General features: G+C 36.8%; 2 protein-coding genes and 1 long non-coding RNA gene across 3 annotated transcripts; 1 reads left to right on the top strand and 2 right to left on the bottom strand.

The window, feature by feature from the left end:
- Positions 1-589: 589 nt before the first annotated feature.
- On the top strand, positions 590-17,821 carry LOC113136383 (uncharacterized). Its single transcript, XR_003296256.2, has 5 exons — positions 590-654; positions 739-797; positions 9,469-9,532; positions 9,720-9,780; positions 17,649-17,821. It is a non-coding gene; the product is annotated as an uncharacterized LOC113136383 (long non-coding RNA).
- Positions 5,948-11,419, bottom strand: lta (lymphotoxin alpha (TNF superfamily, member 1)). The gene is made up of 6 exons (XM_026317153.1): positions 11,322-11,419; positions 9,443-9,566; positions 9,064-9,106; positions 8,880-8,912; positions 8,749-8,781; positions 5,948-6,812 (listed from the first exon to the last, which is right to left on the bottom strand). Exons 1-6 carry the CDS (start codon positions 11,408-11,410, stop codon positions 6,457-6,459), a joined length of 678 nt encoding a protein of 225 aa, XP_026172938.1. The 5' UTR covers positions 11,411-11,419; the 3' UTR covers positions 5,948-6,456.
- On the bottom strand, positions 16,709-20,548 carry LOC113136382 (apolipoprotein M). The gene is made up of 7 exons (XM_026317154.1): positions 20,352-20,548; positions 19,819-19,958; positions 18,933-19,003; positions 17,627-17,761; positions 17,079-17,177; positions 16,966-16,991; positions 16,709-16,868 (listed from the first exon to the last, which is right to left on the bottom strand). The coding sequence occupies exons 1-6, from the start codon at positions 20,463-20,465 to the stop codon at positions 16,978-16,980; spliced, it is 573 nt and encodes a 190-aa protein (XP_026172939.1). The 5' UTR covers positions 20,466-20,548; the 3' UTR covers positions 16,709-16,868; positions 16,966-16,977.
- Between the last annotated feature and the right edge of the window lie 503 nt (positions 20,549-21,051).

The raw sequence follows: 21,051 nt of genomic DNA on the forward strand, positions 1-21,051 counted from the left end.
ATGAAAAAGAACTAAATGAATTAAACATAGTATTAACCAAAATTGACAAAAATTAAGTTTCATTCTGTGGGATTAAAAAACATCCTTCCATCCATTATCTATACCCACTTATTCCTATTTAGGGTCACAGGGATCTGCTGGAGCCTATCCCAGCTGTCTTTGGGTGAAAGGCAGGGGTACACCCTGGACAGGTCACCAGTGGATTATTAAAAAACCCAGGTTAAGTAAACATATCTGAAAGAGAAGCAATGATTAACAGTAAGAATGTACACACATATGTACATTATAACCACCACAGCATGTCACAGATTGACTTCCCGCCTCAGCCCTTACCTTCTGTGCTTTTGTTTTCTCTGTTCAGTACCAACAGTTTGACATTTTTTGACTTCTAGTTTTACGTCCAAAGGAAGTGGCGTTCATCCTGACATTTGCATAGTTTCTCAGAGGGTTAGTTTAATCGCGTCAGATCGTTTTCATAATCAATAGAAACAACAGCCAAACTAAAAGCTTGCCTATTATTTAACAGGTAGGAACTAAACCTCAATCTGCCACTTGGGGGCAGCATGATGACCGTGTTAGCAAACAGCTGCCTGTTTAAAGGCGCTGAGCAACATTAGCGTTTATTTGTGCGCTTCTCCCGGACACCACACAAATGTAAGCTTAATATTTCCTCTTCTTTTAGCTTTGAATTGAGATATGTTTTTTTTAAGCTGCTAACTGTTATGCTCTGTCCCCTAGCTAGCTGCTACCGCCGTCTGACTACTGTCACCTGGAAGGTGAGCGGCCCTGACGAACAGGTAATGGAAGCGAGTAAGGAAATAAATAAAACCCTGAACTCAGTCAGACTTAAACACACAAATATAAAACACCTGTTTTTGACTCACACTTTCAGCAGATACAACTAACTCCAATGTCCATCGCAATTAGACACCCATAAACCCGTGAAGACCTCACTGAAACTTTATAGGCCCGAACTTGCCTGAAATTTTCCACATTTTAAAGTTTTCCTCACGACCAAAATGATTCATTGATAGGTATTAGTACATGAAATAGTACATAGAAAACAAGAACTATTAAGAGCAAATTCGGCATATTTAAATAATTATACTCCTAGTTAACATAAGAGACTAAGAGGCTAACTAGCATACAGCAGAGAGGAGCTGCAGTGCTGACTGTTTTCTGTGGGACTGTCAACAACCTGTTTTCACATTATTTATAGTCAGTTTGTCCAGCAGCACGAAGACCACAAGCATTTAGTCAGATGCAGTCTCTGAGTAAGAGAGGTGACTCAAACATACAGTACTGTGGCAGGACACTTAGCTTTCTTTTAGCTTTGTTGGACTTTTGGTGACTTGCAGGGTGTAACAGCTGTTTTCACAGAATTTGGAAGTAAACTGCCTTGCTAAACAAAATTTTTGTGTGAGGCAGACTGCATTGTTTTCAGACTTTCCCATTTACAGGGGATTCAAATTTTCTATTCCCGTGTCAGGACTACTTCTCTAATCTTTAAGTTGTTGTGTCCAGCATTTCATAAATTTAATGTTGGTCAGCTGATTCCTCCCACATTTGTTTTCTTGTTATTTGTGGTTACACAGTTTGACCTTTATTAAGGCAAAAAAAGAACTAAGTTTACTTATTTTTGCAAATGAGGCGCTGACTGAAATGAGTGTAGTAGAGTTTATCCACTTTTCTTCCTCTGTTCGCTGGAAACTCAGCCATTACAGCATTTCACTAACATGACAAAACATAATTTTTTAAAACTTTTTCCCTATAATCCAGCTATTTGCTGTCTCACAGTTAACTCTATCACATGGTGAACAGTTGATTCAGTGTAAGCACACACATGTGACCGAAGCTACAATTAAACAAACCAAAAACTATATACAGAAAACACACTGGAATATAGGAAGTACATCCCATTGACATGACTTATAATCAGGTGATTGGGAATGTTATCACTGAGAAGACAGGGGAAGTGATGAGAAATGTTTTCCCCTTTTTGTATTATATTGGATAAAAATATGATTAAAACGAAGTAATGTAATGGATGTGTGCATGAAGCATGAGTGAAATATTAGGAAATGTCATTTTGCAACATTTACACTCGCACAAAAGTACAAAAACCCATGTGTCTTTTACTGTAATGTTACCTGCATGTACACTGATGACATGAAGTGGCGTGAAACATTGTGGTAAATATTTTCCACTAAAATTTTAGTTACTTACACATTATTATTGTGTCTGCAAACTGAAATTTACTGTTAAGATGAATAAGAACTATTTCCATGGAACCAAGAGCACACTTGGTTTCAACCCACACATACTATAAATTGCAACCTGTATCCCCATGTGCATTTTTCATGTATTCAATAATGCATCAGGACACATATCAGAAATTGAGACCCAGCCTATTAATTTAAGTCCTCTGTAGTGGACTTTGGTTTTGTTGTATATCTTGTAATTTGAGCTCTTCTACTAAGGCCAGGATATGCTAAATAGAGGACATCCTGGCATTTCCAATGATCTCTCATGTGTTTGTGTGGGATGATGGGGACTTTGTTTTCATGCAGACAAAATGGAGACTGCAGAGTACATAAATGAATAGGCTGGGTATCAGAAGGATATGCCATAATAAAATACACTGACAGGAGCTTGACTGCTAAATGCTAATCATCCCTGCATCACTACCAAGAGTGCCTTAACTTGTTTTTTATAACATACCTTGCCCTCATATCTTTTCATGACTTAATTTAAATTTCTGTTCATCTGTTCTTGACTGTACCAGAGTGACTCTACTGCACAGGCAAATATATTTCAATACACAGACAAACTAAAAATGTCATCAGGGTTAAAAAGCCAGTATACAGTGGGTACGGAAAGTATTCAGACCCCTTTAAATTTTTCACTCTTTCTGTCATTGCAGCCATTTGCCAAAATCAAAAAAGTTCATTTTATTTCTCATTAATGTACACTCAGCACCCCATCTTGACAGAAAAAAACAGAAATGTAGAAATTTTTGCAAATTTATTAAAAAAGAAAAACTGAACTATCACATGGTCATAAGTATTTAGACCCTGTGCTCAGTATTGAGTAGAAGCACCCTTTTGAGCTAGTACAGCCATGAGTCTTCTTGGGAATGATGCAACAAGTTTTTCACACCTGGATTTGGGGATCCTCTGCCATTCTTCCTTGCAGATCCTCTCCAGTTCTGTCAGGTTGGATGGTGAACATTGGTGGACAGCCATTTTCAGGTCTCTCCAGAGATGCTCAACTGGGTTTAGGTCAGGGCTCTGGCTGGGCCAGTCAAGAACGGTCACAGAGTTGTTCTGAAGCCACTCCTTTGTTATTTTAGCTGTGTGCTTAGGGTCATTGTCCGCTTAGGGTCATTGTCCTGTTGAAAGGTGAACCTTCGGCCCAGTCTGAGGTCCTGAGCACTCTGGAAGAGGTTTTCTTCCAGGATATCTCTGTACTTGGCCACATTCATCTTTCCTTCAATTGCAACCAGTCGTCCTGTCCCTGCAGCTGAAAAACACCCCCACAACATGATGCTCCCACCACCATGTTTCACTGTAGGGATTGTATTGGGCAGGTTATGAGCAGTGCCTGGTTTTCTCCACACATACCGCTTAGAATTAATGCCAAAAAGTTCAATCTTGGTCTCATCAGACCAGAGAATCTTATTTCTCATAGTCTGGGAGTCCTTCATGTGTTTTTTGGCAAACTCTGTGCGGGCTTTCGTGTGTCTTGCACTGAGGAGAGGTCTCCGTCGGGCCACTCTGCCATAATGCCCCGACTGGTGGAGGGCTGCAGTGATAGTTGACTTTGTGGAACTTTCTCCCATCTCCCTACTGCATCTCTGGAGCTCAGCCACAGTGATCTTTGGGTTCTTCTTTACCTCTCTCACCAAGGCTCTTCTCCCACGATTGCTCAGTTTGGCTGGACGGCCAGGTCTAGGAAGAGTTCTGGTCATCCCAAACTTTTTCCATTTGAGGATTATGGAGGCCACTGTGCTCTTAGGAACCTTGAGTGCTGCAGAAATTCTTTTGTAACCTTGGCCAGATCTGTGCCTTGCCAGGATTCTGTCTCTGAGCTCCTTGGGCAGTTCCTTCGACCTCATGATTCTCATTTGCTCTGACATGCACTGTGAGCTGTAAGGTCTTATATAGACAGGTGTGTGCCTTTCCTAATCAAGTCCAATCAGTTTAATTAAACACAGCTGGACTCCAATGAAGGAGCAGAACCATCTCAAGGAGGATCAGAAGAAATGGACAGCATGTGAGTTAAATATGAGTGTCACTGCAAAGGGTCTGAATACTTATGACCATGTGATATTTCAGTTTTTCTTTTTTAATAAATTTGCAAAAATTTCTACATTTCTGTTTTTTTCTGTCAAGATGGGGTGCTGAGTGTACATTAATGAGAAATAAAATGAACTTTTTTGATTTTGGCAAATGGCTGCAATGACAGAAAGAGTGAAAAATTTAAAGGGGTCTGAATACTTTCCATACCCACTGTAAATGGCAAGCCTAACAACCAACCTGCTCATAACTACAAAGGCACAGGAGCACAAAGGAACAAGTGTTGCAGGAATGTGTGAGGAAGTCCGCAGCTTGTGATACCTGTTCGAGGTGAGGCCATGCTCCCTGTTGTCTCCAGATGTAAATGTTAAAGGGAACACAGAACCTGTGTGTTTCACGAGTTCATTTGTGTACTTGTGAACTTCAGCTTTTGTGAAGATCCATTTGGGGTTTAGTCCAGGATGGACTTCTTGGAAAGTGTGAACAGTTTGGACAGTCATTAAGGTTAAAGTCTTTTCATCCATTTAGTGATGTGGATTTGTGGGTAGTAAGGTTATTGGTGAAATTTCTCAGCAGCTGTTAGATTGTAATGTGATTGTGTACAGACAACATGAGGATGTGTCTTACCAACTTTCATGATCGCAGGACTTTTCGACTTGTTTTAGGCATTTATTAACAATTCATATAGTGTCAAAATTTGTATTGGCCAGATTTGGTTTATGACTTAATACTGTATCTACAGAACTAATGACATTGACCTCGTATGTATTTTGAACTAAGTTCTAATTCTCATCAGCATACTAATACATTACAGTACGATGTAACAACATACCTGCCAAGCATGAGCATGCTAGCCCTGTAAGCATGTTAGCCTGCAGGTGTTAGCATTTAGGGTAAAGCACCGCCATAGCCGCAGACTCAGGGTTTGTTCAGTCAGGACTTCCCCACATACACACTGTAGTATAAAAATGTTTGAGCGTTTCTCCAGTTTATAGTTAAATTAATTAAAGTAGCTTTTAAAATAGGCTTATGAACTGATTAAAAATCATTTTATGTTCAGTGAATTGATTATTGCTATCTCCTCATCTCCAGATATTAAGTATTATCAGGTTAGTTAACCTAACCACAAGAAATTGGGCGTAAGGTCAAACATAAAATTTTATATCAATATATATGAGTACCAACACTCTTAAGAATAATATTGACCTTTGTACTAGAATAAGCTGTCTGCAGAGACTTATCAGAGGGCAGTCTGAGTTCAGATATGTCCTTGGCTGTGTTGTGAAAGGGGAAGTAGTATGACGGATGCTGTACCAAATATGTGGCTTCCTGTTTTGCACCTGTTGCTCCTGACAGCACAACATAGTGTCTAATTAACTGCTGTCACATTACCCTCAGCCCAGTTGAGTAACAACATGCTTTGTGTTGACAAAGGCAATTAACAATACAGTTGAGCTTTCTCAGGCATAAGTGGAATTGGTATGTGGTTTGTTTTTAAATTGATAAATGTGTTTTTAGGCTGTGCAATGTAGTGGTGCGTGGGTAATAGATGTATAGTACATGTAGCTCTGACTGGAAGGAATGTGGCACCACCTTGTGGTCAACCAGCAGCTCAAAGGGGATGTCAGCAAGTTGACTCAGACTTTTAAATAACACATTTTTATTACTTTTTCCACTCAAAATAAAAGCACCACAATATAATATCATAAATTACACAAGCACATAGCGATAAAAGGAAAAAAAAAACCTATAGGTAACCCAGAACAATCACAGTTTATATTGTTTAAAATGCATTTACCTTAAAAATGTACAAGACCATGAAATGGCACACAATTTCAACATTCATTACTGTCTGGCATATGTAAAAGTAGAGTCTGCTAAGGTCTAAACACAACACTGTCTCAGTCCACTGAGACAGTGTTGTTTGGCCCCATTGTTGATGTTGAATTATTGAATTATGAAAATCTCTGGTTAAAGCCTTCCTCACTATGTCTCCATAGAGCTTTTAACATTTTAGTATTCAAAAACTGAGTTCCTGTTGTTCTGAGTATTTTTTACTCCAAATATCAAATTGAGAAATAGGTGATGACGTGATGATAGATATTACTAATAACAGTCCAGCCAAAACACATTTAAAAAATCCTAGAGAGCTGCAGTGCTAATGAAGCTCATAGGCACCCCAGAATGTGCTCTCTTTTAGAATCTCATCTTTAATATCTAAGCTAACACTGTCTCCCTCCCTGAGTCTGACAATCTTGGCCACCCACACAGAGCCTTCTGTTGAGCTGGGAAAAGACCCTTCGGCCAGTTTCTTTAGTTTTTTACCTTTTGTGAGATTTGGATTTTTTTTCAGCGTCACATATTTGCTCTGATGCTCTGATGTGTGTCTGGTGAAGGTGACCTGGGCGTAGAGGAAGTAGAGGCCATCTTGCGTGCAGTGGATAGAGTTGTTACTCAGGAAGAGAGAGCAGTTGTGACACGAGTGTAGTGCTTGCCAAGAGTTGTTTTCCAGAGCTGTAGGAGATTTGACAAACCTTTTAGTCACTCATTTATGACATCATCATCAACTGACAGCAACATTTTCTGGTTAGAATGTCCAGGAAATAGAGCAGCCGTCCTGCAGGCCCACTAAACAGTCATTAAGGTTAAAGGTTAAACACTGAAATGCAGATCATATTGTGTTTTGTTGAATTTGCATAACTATTAGATTTTTTTTATTTTACATATTTGTATTTAAACTGTTAGTGTTTTATTTGCTTAAAGAACAAACATTTATACAGGTTGTAGAAGGTGTAGTGTAATGTGCAATGCTGCTGCTTCAAAGTGGTTAGTAATTAAAAAAACTGGTCAGGTGAAAAAAAAATTAGGTTTTTATCCAACAAACCTACACATATACGTACACACACACACACACATATATATATATGTATATATATATATATATTTTTATTTTTTTTTTTTTTTTTAAACTAAATACTCCATTCATTTCTGGGGTTGACCATTAGGGCACTTGAAATATTCACTCCAAGTTGAATGACGCCATCAGACGGCATGGCTAATTTCCTTCCATTTGGCGTACTGAGCACCCCCTGACACACTGATGATGTTTGTTGCTGTGGGACGTAATTACACCTTAAGTCAGCGCAGCCCACATTACAGCTCTGCTTCGGGTTTGTTGTGGTTTTAGAAACCCACTACACACAGGAAAAGCAGTGTAGTGGGAGGAACACAATGCATGAGACTGGAAACATGACACTGCTATCTTTCACTCAGTGGTTTAGCTTGACTGCGTGTGCATGTAGAAATAAACTGTACTCTTTAAGTGTAAAGTAATATGAGAGATGTGTATTTTAGCATCAAATTAGAGTTAAATTCAGAAATTCAAAACCCTTTAAATCATTATATAAGTGTGTGACACTCAGAAACCAATGGCAAAACTAACTGTTAAGTCCAGAAATATAGGACACCTTCATGTGATATAACCAAACTTAATTCAAACTTTGGCAGAAAAATGTTGTGTTTAGTAAGCAGTATAGATAAAGAATTGGTGAGTAGATGTTATGGACATACATAATCACAAACTGATTAGAGTTGGTTTTTAGGGCCTGTAAGGTTCATGATAAAACTTGACTTTAACTGAATAGACTCTCCTGATCTCTTTAAATATCAGTTTGAGAAAACAAACTAGAAGATATTGTGGTGTTTATTTGTTTGTTTGTTTGTTTGTTTGTGCACCCACCTCCCCTCAGTTAAAGACATCCTACATTTCTCAGAATGACTTGCTTCCAGAGAGCGGTGCATACTGCACTCGGCATCTGTAAGTGTGTCATGTGACTGCAGTGTTACAGATACAGTACAGTCATAATGGCAGCAAGCGACCTTATTACAATGTGAGAGTCAGGCTTTTTAGCCTACTCAAATCCTGTCTTTGCATTTTGGTTAGTGGAGAGTTCTTTTTCAACACACTGGTATCTCAGTCTCTTTTATAATGTAGTTTTCTGTGTATGACTATTAACAGTTCTAGAAAAAGTCTTTGTTTTTTTTTTTTTAAATCTTAGGAACTTGCACCAAATCCTGACACTGACTGTTCCTGTTTTAGAAAGTTAAATTTTCTGCTGTCATTGGAATTATCTTGGCTTGATGTCTCATTGTTTGTACTTGACCAGCTTTACACAGAAATAGACACAAAGGAGAAATACCAAATAGAAGGAAGAGTATTTAAAAATACATTTTAAGTTGTCAGCACTGGGTTACACATTTATCCAAAAGCCTATAAAAAAACATAACCAAGGACAGCAGGAAAGTAGTAAGTTTTCTTAAACATCCTCCATACTAGAACTCAAAAAGTATGTATGACAATAAAATTACATTATTACATACACTTCAACTTTCCACGTTAGAAATTCTGAAAGTAAATCTGAACAAAAACCAACACAGGGTGTGCACTTACTCTTGGATAACTGGATGTAGGAGAAAGATGATCCTGAAAAGCAGCACAGTTTAGACGTTATTTACTTCTTCATTTAGTATTTTTTGGTTTTTGTTAAGTTTTAATGAAATTTAAAGTGCATTGTAACTTACCTGTTGACTTTAAATAGGCTATGTCCATTTTGTCTGCAAAAGAAAATGAGTTGAATTCAGCCTCTTTAATGTAAAAGTGGCATATTTTTACATTTTTAGCACAACAGCAGTGTTGCTTTAAAAGGCACCATTTAAAGTAAAACAAAGTTTACTTAAAGTAAAGTTTGACTTTCAAATAATGTACCTGTTGGACTGACATTGTCTGGTTTCATTGTAGAGACTTCGATCTTTAAAAGATAGAGAGATGATTTTATGAGCTATGAGAGCCACACTCACCCAATAAAGGAAAGTGTTGTCCTCCTTTTGTTTTACACAATACAACAGCAAGACACAGAATTGGTGTAACGTGAAGTACTCCAAAACAATAGAGTAAATCTGCTGTCAATACTACACTGGTTGCTTTTGATGTTTGTATTAAAATGCATTATATTACGTGCTGATATTTTATCAAAGCCTTGAAAAAAATATATGTGTATGTATTATACCAAAATGTTCCAATTACTGCTGCATGACACTGAAACGGACTCTAAATGTTACTTATTTTTTATCCCCGGTGTACTGACCTCAGTTGGCTTTGGTTTGATTGTAGCAACAAGTGCAGCCATAACCACCATGGCTACAGTGAGGAGACCACACCACAACTGCAGCAGCAGGTACTTATGAGAGGACTTGGACTGACCCTTCATTCTGTCAAACATAAGCACATACATATAAGATTACATTGATTTTAATGTAAAATTAAGTTCAAACACCTTAAAACCTGGTCTATTTATAGTTTGCAGCATCACTCTTATCAGTTCTAATCACATTTTATTCATTGTTTTCTAACAACTGTTTAAGGCTTTAAAACAAGGCACTGGCAGAAAGAAACTAAGTGCATCTACTCAAGTACAATTTTAAGGTAAGTGTTTTCATTTTATGCTTCTAGCCACTAGTTACTTTTCAAATTAAATGTGCATTAAGCTTATATGTTAAGGTTAGTGTAAAATATAGGACAGTATTAAAGAGTAAACCAGACTTTTAGTCAGATTAATTGCTAGCAGTTTGACCAAAGAGAGATTTCCTCTTATTATCCAATATTTCATAAAAATGCAAAGATTGGAGAAAAGTTCCAAATTTGTGTGTCAGAACTCTGTATTTCATTGCCTCGATAATTACCTCACAATCTCTGAGATTTATTCTAGGATCTCTTTGGAGGGGCCTGACCCTTAATTTAGGCCTAATAAACCAAATTTGACTATAACTTGTTCCCTAAACCTAATATTTGTAAGAGAAGGTAAAGGGAATGGAAAAGAAAGGAAAGCTAGAAAAAAAACTCGTCTGACTGCTGCTCAACCTGGATTCATGCACCCTCAGTTCACAGCCCCCATTCTGCTGCTTCTTAGGGATTTCACCTTGATGGGTATGTTTTGTTCCTGCACAGAAAGTTACATGATATGGTACATTTTGTGGTTATGTTGTTTGCCATGATAGACTGAAGCACCACTGAATTATGTGTCAAGTGGCTGTCAATCAGTGTCCAATCCTTTATAGCAGGCGTAGCCAACCCTGCTCCTTGAGGGCCACTGTCCCTGTCCTTCCCACTGCTGATTACCTGGATCAAGTGTGTTCTGTCAGTCGGAGGCTAGAAGGGCATGGGTAGTTGGAAACAAGCAGACCAGTGGCTCTCTGCTTCTAGTAGCATTCTTTACTGACTGGTCCAAGCACTCAATTACTCTGCTTTATATTCAGTGTAGGTGAGGTATAATCATGTATAATAAGCAATAGGTGTAATCCACAGTGAAAATATTAGCAGCATATTGATCAATCAGTGTAGTATTATGTTAGATGACAAAGATGTTCCTTTGAGCATTGTAAGAGAAAATAACTATTTGTGCCCAGTGATGCAGTGGGAAAAAATCAGACCTCATTTGAAAGGAGTATCTTTAACTCCATAGCATCTTTCAGATAACTGTAGACTAAATGGATTCAATTATTATCTGTTTCTACATCACATGCTCATTTTTAGTGTTCTATACAGGTTAGGCATATTAAGAATAAATACAGGAATATTAAAGAATAATATTAATAATATCCAAACATTATCCTGTAATCACTTTCTCCTTTTCAGTGAACTCAGAATTTCATTTTTTTTTTTTTTTTTTTTTTTTGTTTGTTTTTTCCCCATATACCCATTTATACTTTTTTCCAGACAGTGACCCAGAGGAAGATACTGTGGATTATTTTTCTAAAATCCCATCTTTTAGCAGGTGTCTTCCTTTGTCTTGCATAGTTCTATTTTTGGAATTATTAAATCAGCACCAAGCTTCTCTGAGCAGCAGTGACCTTCTGCACACACCACTGAATATTCTGACTAATATTCTCAGATATATCAAGAGATGCAAAATAATGTAACACACATAAGAGAAAGAAATTAATTAAATTCACTTAGTCATGACTCACCCAGTGTGTGTTGCTTGCTCTGTGTCCAAATTCATATGCTGGTTTTCTCTGAGTGACATGTAAGGTTGACAGGGCTTTCCCTGTGACATGGGCTTGTAGTGAAGATGCGATGGAGTTTTTTTTTTTTTCCTCTGTAGAGAGTTGTGGTTATACAGATAGGAGGGAGGTGGCTGAAGTGTAGGTGGCACTGCTTGTGGATGCCAAAGTGTATTGCATATTTGGTGAAACAGAAACTCCACATACAGCGAAGCCTTTAATAGATTAAGGAAAGAAAAATGCAATTTCATACAGTGGAGCAACAGTCCTTAATTCTTCTAAAATGAGAGTTGTCGTAAATCATTTAACAACACATTTTTGGGGTGTTGAAACGTTTATTCAGTTTCATGAAATGAATAAGTTGTAAAATTGTTTGTGGTGAGACCTTTCACCAGCACATTGATGTTTGTTGTAGGTGGTTTATGACTTACCACGTTTATAGGTGTCTGAGAGTTTAACACCCAACCAAATATGAAAGGGACTTTTTCTTCACACCTTTCATTCTATGAGTTGATCAATGTGTGATGAGGAGACACTCATCGTTTAATGCAATGCTGGACCATAAGGTGTTCAATTTGACATGCCACCGTCTAGTAGATTTAAGTTTAAAGGGTCAAAGAAGGTCAAAAAAAGAGTAGCTTTCAGCTTCAAAGAGAATTTGGATATATCACAAAATACAAATTTGCTTATTTTGTTGTTTCTTTAAAAAAAACAAAAAAAAACTAAAGGTTACATTTTTTTTTTTTTTTTTTTTCAGCGTTTGTTGTGGTTTCGGGGTGCACTGGTTTTCTATCACCTCTAGAAATATTGAACCAAGATGGTGCAACAAAGGTCTTACAAATCATCTGGCCTATTGCAAGGTTTTTACAGGGACAGGTTGATAGCCTGCCACCCAGCCTTTGCAGTACCTGGTATCCCATTCAAGTACTAACCATCCCCAAGCCAGGGTCAAGCATGAAGGTGATCTGGTTACTTATGCAATTGATCTGATCTTATTTGATATTAAAAATGTGCTGCCTTTAGTTTTCAACTACCAAATATCATACAATTTCTGAATGTGAGACAATAACAGTTAAATATGTGTTTGCATATGTGGGTAAACGTAAAGCATGAAGCGTTACGGGAGCACCAAAGGGAATATTTACAGTAAAGAGGTTGAAAAAAATCCTAAATTTAGACATATAATGATATATGTTCACACATAATTATAATAACCCACCTCCTGATCTTTATTTAAATAATCAGTATCAAACTACAGGAAGTTCCTCTAATTTGGAAGTTTTGTCTGCAATTGATCAGCTCTTTTTTTTTTTTTTTTTTTTTTTATATAAGCTAGTGCTGGCATTAATGGAAAAGTTGCTTTTAAACTACAAGGGCAGTATGAGTAAGGTTTTTACCACATGTTTTCTGAAAGGAAGTCTTAGTATACTCAGCAAGCACTAAATACATGTTTACCTTTGTAGTAGATCTGAAATTTGAAGGCTTGTTTTGGAAATTCTTCTTGTGTATTTGAGAACTGCTGGGGCTCAAGCTCTAGAGGAATTATATCTGCTTCTTAAAAGTTATAACATTTAAATATACTTATGGTTGTTTTTTGAGAAAGCACACTGAGATTAAATTCAGCCACTTTCTCCAGGTCTTTGTTTGACTAATCAGTAGTGAAACAAACTGCACAACATTTCTTGTACAATTGATCTCAGCTAATTTGGTACAAAAACTGCTATCTTCACACAGCATGTTCACATAGGTACTTTTTGTACCTATTCTTTTCAGTGTGAGTAAAATTGGTCACATATTTTAGGAATCAAAAACCAGTTACAATATGAGCAGCAGAAATTACATCTGAATGCAGAGTTTTACCCTATTTTCTGAATCCTATTATTTAGACAATACAACCTATATACATTAAGAGAGTTATCCTTGTGGAGATTCATTTTGTATAGTTTTGTACTTATATGCTGTACATTTTATCATTTAAAATGCCCTTAGGTGCTTAAGTGATGTATTGAATTTATGGTCAGATTCCAGATGATATCCATTAAAGGCAGATTCAAAATAGATGAGCAGTAGTCTGAGCTTTCAGTGTAAGTGATGGTGACATGTGTCACAGTCCTTCCAAAATATATTCTAAGTCTATTGTGAGGCTTTGACAGTCTGGTTTTGATTAATAAATTAGGTATGCTTCTAAGACAGAAGTTTTTATAGCATACATTTCCAATGTTGTGGTTTGCCAGGAGCATTTTCTTGTTGAGCTGTGGTGGAGGGTTGGACAAAGAGGGAATTTCACACAAAAAGATTGTATTCACTGATTTGACTAAGACTCTTAGAGCCTTATGTTACCTTCTGATAAAGTTTAGAAAATAGTTTACACAGAAAGATGACTTTTTGTTCCCTATCACTTATAGTGAAAGCTTACTTGAAAGGGATCTAAGAATTTGACAGAATTTGTTTTATTTTCTATTATTCACAGAATGAGGAAATATTGTTAAGTAACATGTCTGGTAACTAGGGCAATATATATTGCCCTAATGTTCAATGGCAGTTTTTTGTTTGTTTGTTTGTTTTTAGCCAGAATGTCTAATTTTGCAATACAAAATTAACTTTGACTACAGTATTATTAAGCTTTTTGATGGTTATGCATAGGCAATGGCAGCATTTGATTAAGATTAAGGAAAGATCATGGCCTGCTGTAATCGAGAAGTAGTCCACCAAAACTGCAACCAAAGTGCATTTGTTGCCTGACCCTAACCACATGTAAGAATCTGGATGCAAACCCCAGACTCTACTGTCACATCCCTGATTACTTTTTTCAGTAGAATGTAATTGGGGAAACAATTTCATACTGTGTGTGTATATATATATATATTTATATATATATATATATATATACATATATATGTATATGTATGTATATGTATATGTATGTATATGTATATGTATGTATATGTATGTATATGTATATGTATGTATATGTATGTATATGTATATATATATATATATATATATATTTATATATATATATATATATATATATATATATGGCTTTTGTTTTCAGACTGGCTTCTTCCTTTAAAGTGGGCCAAGTTGCACTGAAGCAGCTGCCCTGCTATTACTTTTACACACATCCTAAATGCAGTTATAATGCAGTAAACAGTAAATGTAGCCAACATTACAAGAAGATAAGACTTTTTTGTTGACAGGCAGTTTGGAACCAACTGTGGAATGAAGTGAGGAAAAGCATTAGTGTTTGAAATGAAAATGTAGGCATGAGGATGAGAAATCTTGGTATGAAAACAGTAGTGAAAGTTGCAGGTTGGTTTTGAAGAATGTAGTCTGGGCCAGAGAGACGAGAGAGGGAGATGGTCCATTTCCATTTCACTTTACTGTTTTTGGTTTCATGCTGGATGGGACATCCCCAATAAACCAACCTCATGTTTTCCTGAATTATGTAAATGTCAATAGCTTTCTTCTACCTTGTTTCTACCAAGTGCACACAGACAAACACACATACACCTACATATGTGACATGAAAGGTAAATGGGCTGGTTGTGGGCTGTTCGGTGCTGTCCCCACTCAAAGAAACAAGGGAACTATTATTTTCTGTGCATCTTACCCCTAATAATAAAGGCTTTGATGACAACAAAGGTTCACGTTACTAAATTTCCCACTCTGCACTGGAGGGACAAGAATAAGGATGGAGGACAAACTAAGCACTGATAACACTGATTAAGATTTTACATGTACAAAAATATTAGACACACAAAAGGTCAGTGTGGTCTCCAGTAAAGAACTGTGCGTACCAAAAAACTCAGTTGTTTTTTAGCGGAGGCTTACCTATTATCATGTCAAAAGTTCAACTGTGACCAATGACGTAAACCTGATGTACATAACTGTGAACACATCTGCTTTTTGTGGTCCTTTGTTTGTTTGAAACACTTAAAACACTACACAAAAGAAACTTGACTTAAATCAGTTTTCATACATTATAGCTGAATAATATCATTTCAGTGCTGCAGTTCCTTGTTACAAATTGATTGACATGTAAACTGGTCTGATGAACGTGCAATTAACTAATACCACCAAATGCGTGTGAATTGTATACAGAAGGCTTCCTGTAGAAAAAGATGACTGCACTGCTGTGCAGAGCCTGCAGCAAAACTGTAAAGTCTGAAAGTTATAACTCATTATAATGTGGTGTAAAGTCCACAAGCTTCTACTTTAGCCAGAGCTACCTTTCATTCTTGATGAGACCCATAGTGGTGAGAAATACTCTTCTGCATCTTCTAATATCTAACCTATTTATCAAAATCGTATGCATACAGCTGTCAACTTTCTCATGACTGCTTGGTTTTTGTTTTGTTTTTTTGTGTTTGGAGGGTGCCTACACCACACTAGACTTTGAACCATGGAACTAGCTCCACTTTTTTTTAACACATTGTGTCAATAGTAACTCTCAGTCATGTAAATGTGGTTTTGAATGCAGGACTTTGTCTTGTAATAATAGATTTTTATTTATTTTCTTTTAATTGTAGTAAGCAATCTGTACTGGATTGTGAGTTCTTAACAGGTCCGTTTTAAATGGGGATGATATGGCATATTCCACTAAACAAGCAGAGACCAATAAAAGGAAACCAGCATGAGATGGGGACATTTGGCTTCTACCTTCTGTACTTTTGTTTTATTGTGCATTTGTTCAGTTAGCACGCATGTCTGTGTTTTGTGTTTTTGTTTTCATCTAGAGAAGTATTTCCATACTCTTGGCCTATCTCACAAAAACACGTTACTAAGTGACCGAGCTTGGTTTACTAGATACATGTTAAAGAGAAATGCTTACAGTTGGGATGTGTCACCAATGCAGTCACATTCATCAGAGAAGAGGCAGAGCAGGAGCTGAATTTCAGTCATGTTTTGTTTTGGAGCAGAGTGAGGGCGAGGCGTGGTATTTTTCCTCCAGGTTGGACAGAGTAAATAGTTTGATTTTAAAAAAACAAGAAGTTTCTTTGAGGATTTGTTGATTAATATCCATGAAACTGAATAAATCTAAATGTATGGTCTAAGTCTGTACAGAATTGTACTCCCTGTTCCCCTTATGTCAACAAGTAATTCTGTTCAGTGGCATCATGGGAATTCCCCAGGGTTTTGTTGGTTGGATGTGGGTGGACACTCTCATACAGATCAAGTTATTGCACCTGTGGTTCAATGTACTGAAAGTGACAGGGATAACAAGTGAACAATTGTACAAAACAACATGGTGGCCAGCTTCACGTTCTTAGCATAGCGCTGTTTTTTTATGGCCTTTCACATAGATCATCACATAGAGCTTTTTTATGGCATTATGTTGATGTTTAAAAGCTGCTTGTACTATCTTCCATGCTTATAAGACATGAATAAAACAACACAGTGCCATAGGAGAAATGCATTCCTGCTCCATTTATTTGACTTTCACTCTCCACAAGGTAAACAAGAAATGTACTTCTTATGAATCCAGGCATTTAGGACCACAGCAACAGTCTGTAACAGACCTAAACCCAATCAGGCTGTAATATCAACTGATTATGACAGTCCAAGATAAAATGACAATGAAAGAAAATAATACATTTGTGCTTACCTGTGTGAGTATTTAGGTGCAGACTTCTGTAAGTGTTGATATAATTGTTAGATTGAAAAAGAAAAATGTTTAAATCATCTCCAGCCAATTTGTAAATGATTGAAATGACCAACCTTTTTCCTGAGGTAGTCTGACACTTGCCAACATGTTATGACAAGCCGTGTTTTTCAGAAATGTCGTCACCATCTCAGAGTCCCCATCTATCTGCCTAGCTACAGTGAAATGCAGTTGGGAAAACAAAGAAAAACAAGTGTTTCTTGTGTGGGCACATGGGACCTTTGCTGCAGAAGATTTACAACAGTCACATGGAGTGTTTGTTTAAATGACCAGTTCTAGTTTTTTTTCTTTTTTTTTTTTTTTTTAATTCATCCCAAAATTAAAATTTCTCACCTCCATGCCTGTTATGACATAAATCCAGTTTTTACCTCAGGATTTCCTGAATATTGCTATAGTCACCAGCAGCTTGGTAGATTACAGATAAAAGGGTCAGTATTGGATTTTGGGGTCTGCATTTCAATTACCAGACTAAAAGGTAACTGACCAAACTCCAGCTAATAGATTTGATGACCTCCAGATACTTTGAGATGAGTTTATTTCACCCGCAAAAGGTTCAGTATTACTGTGGGATAACTGAAATGATTATTTTTGGTGAATTATTTACCATATAGCATCATTCTGTGCAGGGAGTCCATTGGGTCAGTCTCGCTTAGAGGTGGTTCTATTTCCTGGAAGATGATGCAGTTGCTGCAGTTGGCCCACTTGCCCTTCCACAGCAGGTTCCTCCGATCTGGCCTTCCTGGATCCAAACGACATGATACCAGCAAGCCAACAACAGTATTGATCAGTGAGTGACACAAGGTGAGGGGGACGTGCCGTAGTATACTAAAGTCCCAATGGGCTACAGAGCTAGTCAATATCCCATTTAAGTCCTGAGGTTGCTTTTTCTTAATTAATCACTTGACCAATAGACAAGGACTTGGTCAAAGCTGCTTTACCAGCTGCTTTACCAGCTGGGCAAAGCAGAAAGCTCCAGGTTCTGGAACCCAAAGGGTGTAGAGTAGTAAATAAAGGCCCAGTATGAATTATCATTAAGGCTTTATAAAATTAGTCTTTCTTTATAAGGCATTATTGCCTAATTTTGAGGCTTTGTCGCTGTCATTTTAGGAATTTAAACTCTGGCAAAAGGTTAGGTGAGAAAATTGATACCACTCTTATACATCTACAGTCTCTGCCCCTCTAAAGCTCACTGCATATATTGCATCACAATAACAATAATATTCACAAATATACATCAACCTCAGAACAAAAATATCGAAAAGGCAACTTTAAAAAGTCTTCAGTTAAATCTACTAATTAGTTCTTGTATTGAAAATATTACTGTGCATAAAAGTTATCACAGCAACAGTACAGAATATCTGGAAGTATGAAAAGTTTTGTTAGTTTTGTTACTTGACATGGTACTTTTTCTCTTTGCCCTGCTGGTATCCACTTGTTCAATCTTCTTCTTAGTAATGTAGGTGGTGTTGTACATCAGCATTAGAATAAAAGCAAAAGTACATTTTGGAAACTGGGAAGAAAAGGACAGGTGACATAAAAAAGGAAATCCTTCTTTTTGTTCTACATGAGATAACATAAGTAGAGAAGAATTGCCTTACACTTGACAAGTTTGGGCCTATATTGATTGATTATATTGATGGTTTAGGTGAATTGAATGTCATGAGCCTAGGTTTTTAAAAATTGGAAGAACACCCAACCTAAAATAGATTAAAGATGTTCTGTGCTGTACAATCAGGTAAAGCCCCTTAAAGCAATGTGTGGTGCTGAGCTATATAAATAAAATTGAATTGACTTGACTGACAGAAATGGCTGGGGGTTTCCCAATGTGCTTAGAATCAAATTCTGGGCAAATCAGGAATCTGTTTAATGTTATGGAAAGAAGCATGTTTAACAGGTGGTGCTGTAGTTACCTTCCAGTTGCAATTCATCCTTCTCAGAATCTATATGATAGGTCCAGTTTTTTTTAATGCAGTTATCTCCCCTAAAAAATGTAGGGGAAAAAAACAGCACATACACTGACCATTAAGCAATTTTAGAAACACTTCTGCAAGAAATCAACACTTTCACTTTTGAATCATAATTTTACACCTATTATACTTTCTACACGTCAGTTCCCCATTTCTGGTCTCTATTTTTGATCTTGGGTTTTCTTTCGTCTATTATGTCTCAGTTTTTGTTTCAGCTGCGATCTAAAGCTGCGTCACACAATTGTATTAAACGTATTATTAAATTAATTATTACTTATTAATTATCACTATTATTATACTATTATTAATGAACTTTGGTATTGTCAAAGTGGTGGGAAGTAAATTGCACTTAAATCATTTTATGATACGTTACACGTCTGCTTCACTACAGTTCAGTGAGAAATGTGGCACTTCACTATATTTGATATATGTAGTTACTAGTTAGCCTAAAATTTTGCATGAAAACATAAGCTTGTAAAATGCAATATGTTGTTAAAGATTAAAGAATGGGTCCAGCCTTTTTAGACGTCTCACATTGCAAGTAAATTCATTGTCCCCTTGGAGGCCACTTGTGATGCTTAAGATGTCTTTAAGTTGTTAAAGTGGTTAAACTGGATGCACCTTGACCAGCTACAACAGTAAAACTCTGCTTTTAATTAGAGAAAATGAGTGCTAAGACTTAATAAACATTGCCACTTCATTTTATTGACCTCACCATTATCTTCATTGTAAAAGATGCAGTCATTGGGCATATCATTAAATATTTTAACTTTTGTTAAATGTTATTTCTTCTCTGTTAGATGTTGGAAGACAGTATTTGCAGTCTCACATGCGAATACGTCCAGTCAGCAGTAGGGTGTTATTGGCTGTCTCTTCCATGATGAACAAAATGTTGTCCACTGCTTTGAACTGCTCGATGTCAGTCTCTCTATGACCGACTGCTGCTTTAAAATACCATTTCCCCAGATACTAAAACACATAGAAACAGAGATAGAATGAGAGTGTGGGATGACAGCAACAATATACTAGCAGAGCCTATTTTAAGAAATAAGCCCACAACTTGCAACAAAGACCACTAAAGGAAAGAACAGAGGGAGTGGAAAATGCAGCTCAGTATTTATGTCAGTATATTTCTCCATATCTGCAGCATCTAAAACACCAGCTCATTACATGTGCAGAAGTACCACTTTAACACATTCAATTATCTTGCATGAAAAATAAATGTGTCATTAAAGTCTGTTTCCCTGCAAAGTCATCCAAGACTAAAATGCCATTGAATTTACAGTCCATCATATTACGTTTTTACTACCAACATCATATTTATCATAGCGTTTGAAATGAAAGTATAGTTTTGTTTCTCACCTGCTGACGGTTGACAGTGTTTGCAGGCAACAGCTCAGGAAATGAGCAGGGAACAATGGCCTTATACAGCAAGTTATATAAAAACAGAAAATATGGTAGCACCTGATGCCACATAACTGCAACCTTAGAATCGGGACTTAATAATAAAACTGATTAAATTGCCTGTAAATCCTCAAGACACTGTCTGAATTTGTGTGTTCATGTCACATGAAAGGAGTGTGGGTGTAGGTAAATTATTAACTTTTATCGCTGTAATACCCCTCATCTTTAAAAGTGGTAAATAAATGACTGAATATGAGATGTTTGTGCACTTAAATGTAAAGACAGTTTTAATATAAACACATTTATAGTAAAATGAATCATCAAACACAACAAGCTTGTTGCAAAATCACCTTTATGGAGAAACCTACTTAAAACACTCTCACTGAGTCACAATTGTACGTAATAAGCAGAAGTTGTCTTTAATTCTTAGCCCTCCAACTAATTATAGAAAGTCTTTGTAAACTGCAACCATCAGTGTTCTTAGAATGGCTTCGAAACAGAGTATTTGTTTGCATTTGGTTTGTCCTAGCTGTAGGACTGCCACACACACTATGTCAACATCTACTAGAAATCATTAACTACATGTTTAAAATTAGCTGCAATTACTTTTTACCATCCTACATTGTATTTATCAGATTTTTGTGAACAGAATTGCCAG

Source organism: Mastacembelus armatus, chromosome 16, assembly GCF_900324485.2.
Source record: "Mastacembelus armatus chromosome 16, fMasArm1.2, whole genome shotgun sequence".
NCBI classification, from domain to species: Eukaryota; Metazoa; Chordata; class Actinopteri; order Synbranchiformes; family Mastacembelidae; genus Mastacembelus; species Mastacembelus armatus.

What these genes read in the sequence shown, in the direction of transcription:
- lta (XM_026317153.1), bottom strand. Translation starts at nt 11,410, where the DNA reads ATGTCACAGGGAAAGCCCTGTCAACCTTACATGTCACTCAGAGAAAAC. An exon ending in TCAAACCAAAGCCAACTGAG is followed by an intron (nt 9,107 to 9,442) that starts GTCAGTACACCG and finishes TATCTTTTAAAG; the next exon opens with ATCGAAGTCTCTACAATGAA. An exon ending in CTACATCCAGTTATCCAAGA is followed by an intron (nt 6,813 to 8,748) that starts GTAAGTGCACAC and finishes AATCTCCTACAG; the next exon opens with CTCTGGAAAACAACTCTTGG.
- LOC113136382 (XM_026317154.1), bottom strand. Translation starts at nt 20,465, where the DNA reads ATGTGGCATCAGGTGCTACCATATTTTCTGTTTTTATATAACTTGCTG. An exon ending in ACACTGTCAACCGTCAGCAG is followed by an intron (nt 19,959 to 20,351) that starts GTGAGAAACAAA and finishes TATGTGTTTTAG; the next exon opens with TATCTGGGGAAATGGTATTT. An exon ending in GGATGAATTGCAACTGGAAG is followed by an intron (nt 17,762 to 18,932) that starts GTAACTACAGCA and finishes GTTTGGATCCAG; the next exon opens with GAAGGCCAGATCGGAGGAAC.